General features: G+C 36.7%; 1 protein-coding gene across 1 annotated transcript; it reads left to right on the top strand.

Annotated features, from left to right (window-relative positions):
- The first annotated feature begins 284 nt into the window (after positions 1-284).
- On the top strand, positions 285-1,517 carry LOC118047383 (uncharacterized). Its single transcript, XM_035056672.2, has one exon. The coding sequence runs from the start codon at positions 472-474 to the stop codon at positions 1,291-1,293; it is 822 nt and encodes a 273-aa protein (XP_034912563.1). The 5' UTR covers positions 285-471; the 3' UTR covers positions 1,294-1,517.
- Positions 1,518-2,196: the final 679 nt, after the last annotated feature.

The raw sequence follows: 2,196 nt of genomic DNA, 5'->3' as shown, positions 1-2,196 counted from the left end.
TGAAAATATATACAAAAAATAGCAAAACAAATTCAAAATTTGAGAAAACATGATTTGCACCATGTTTTCAAACAGACCCTTAGCAGTCTAATTTAGCTTCATTATTGATAGAAGGATCAAATGTTTATGAAATAGAGAATAAGAGGATGAGATTTGGACAATAAATTTAAAGGGATCAAAATCAACAAAATTTATAGTAGAGTGGCCAAATACACCATGGAACCCTTCTAACATATTCCATGCCTCTCTCTTACGCGCACTTTACCTATCTCTCGCTCTCGCTCTCTCAGACACACACACAAAAGCATATAAACCCCACAGAGCAATCTCCTTTAAACCCCACTGCTGTTTCTCTCCTTCTCTCGCATGTCTTGTTAAATCCATTGACTCTCAAATGGTAGTCCAAAATCTCAACTCCTAGACTTCTCTAAACCAAATTCTCTCCTTTTAGTTCCTTTTTTATGGAAGAAAATGGAAAATCTTTCATGGGAACTGAATTCTAATTCCATCTCTTTTCTCATCATTGAAATCATGACTTCCATTAATCTTTCTCATAATCCTCTATTCTCCTGCATCATCACTCTCTACACGCTAATTCTCATATACTTCCCTCAAGCACACAAGCACTCAATCTCTTCTATACTGATCATTACTTTAACTCTCTTGCTCTTGCTCTTACGCCTTGGTGCAATTCAAAGACTCCAACTTTCAGTCACTGAGGGCGATGAAACCATTGAAATCAAGCAAAACAAAGACACCCATTTCGGTAGAGCTTCAAATTCTTGCTCTTTGACTCTTGCAGACAAATGGGGTGCTACCCAATGTGCTGAAAAGAGTCATTTTGACCCGGATCCGAACCTGGAACTTAAAGGGTCGTCCGTTGAATGGGATGTCAGAGCTCCATTGGAGGTTATATACGAGGGGTATGAAGGAGAAGAGGAGGAGAATCCGAATGAGAAGGACGCGGTTCAGGATCCGACTCGGTTTGGTGGTTTGGAAAGATATCCATCTTTGGCTATGTATTACCCGGAAACGGATTCTGATTCGGATTCTGACGGTGAGTTTTCAGTTGCCGGAGAGTGGGACATGCCGGAGAGGTGTTGCTTTAAATGGGAAGAGGAGGATAGAGAAGGGCTATTGATAGAGATAGCTCTTGATCACAGTGATACCAAGAAGGATATGGGTTTGGGTTTGGATCCGGGTTTGGATTTTCACGTTGAAGAGGATAACCTGATAGAGATTGATATATCTCCGGCCAAAAACGCAAGCTGTTTCCCGGTGAAGTGTGATTAATTAGTGCTTAAAAAAGGGTTTAAGCTCTAGACTCTAGAGGGTTAGGTCCAGTTAATTTTGATTAATTAAAGCTGGTAATGAGAGGCAGTTTCTTGAGGGTTTTGAGTCTTCTTCTTCTTCTTTTTTTGGGTTTTTGAATGTTTGTTAGTGAATTAACGTTGTATTATACCGATGATTAAGTACAGTTAATCACTAAATCCAAGGATTTAATTAAGTTGACATGAGATGAGATGATTATTATACACTACCCTATATGGATTTGCCTTAGAAAGATATGGAAAAAGGGTCATTATTTATTGTTGGAAAGGGAAAGATTTTTGGTTTCAAAAGAGCACTTTGATAAAGGGAGGGTATGGTGTGCCACCCAAAGTTGAATAATGCATGAACATGGGAGTGATAGAGAGATGAGGGGATATATATTCTTACAAGTTATTTTCTAAATCTATCTACATGTATTCTATTTATTATTATTATTATTATATATTGTGTATATTGAGTCATTCATAGAAAATGTGTTGTGTTTTTTTTAAATTAGAAAATAATTTCCTCGCTTTAAAACATGGGTTTTTTTTTCTAATCAGAAAGTAAATTTCATTGATTATTTTTTTTCAATATATAACCAAAAATGGAAAAAAAAAAAAAAAATAAATCCCCACAAGCAAATGTGGTGAATGCAGTGTGCATGTATGATGTGAAAAAATTAGGGACTTGAAGTCAAGTCGTCTCGGCAATGTTTAAGCATTGAAACAGGTTTCAGTTCCATAATTTGATGTGAAAGTACTTTGAAGACAATCGCACAACGTTTTTCCTGCTAAAACACTATTGAATTAGGCCTGTAATTGAACGTTTTGACACGAACCAACCCTTGAAAGAACTTCCAAAAGCAACAATTTATGAATCACA

Source organism: Populus alba, chromosome 4 (genome assembly GCF_005239225.2).
Source record: "Populus alba chromosome 4, ASM523922v2, whole genome shotgun sequence".
NCBI lineage: Eukaryota > Viridiplantae > Streptophyta > Magnoliopsida > Malpighiales > Salicaceae > Populus > Populus alba.
The sequence above is the reverse complement of the archived record's forward strand: the minus strand, read 5'-3'. Positions and strand labels throughout refer to the sequence as shown.

Coding starts and splice junctions, on each gene's coding strand:
- LOC118047383 (XM_035056672.2), top strand. CDS start 472: ATGGAAAATCTTTCATGGGAACTGAATTCTAATTCCATCTCTTTTCTC.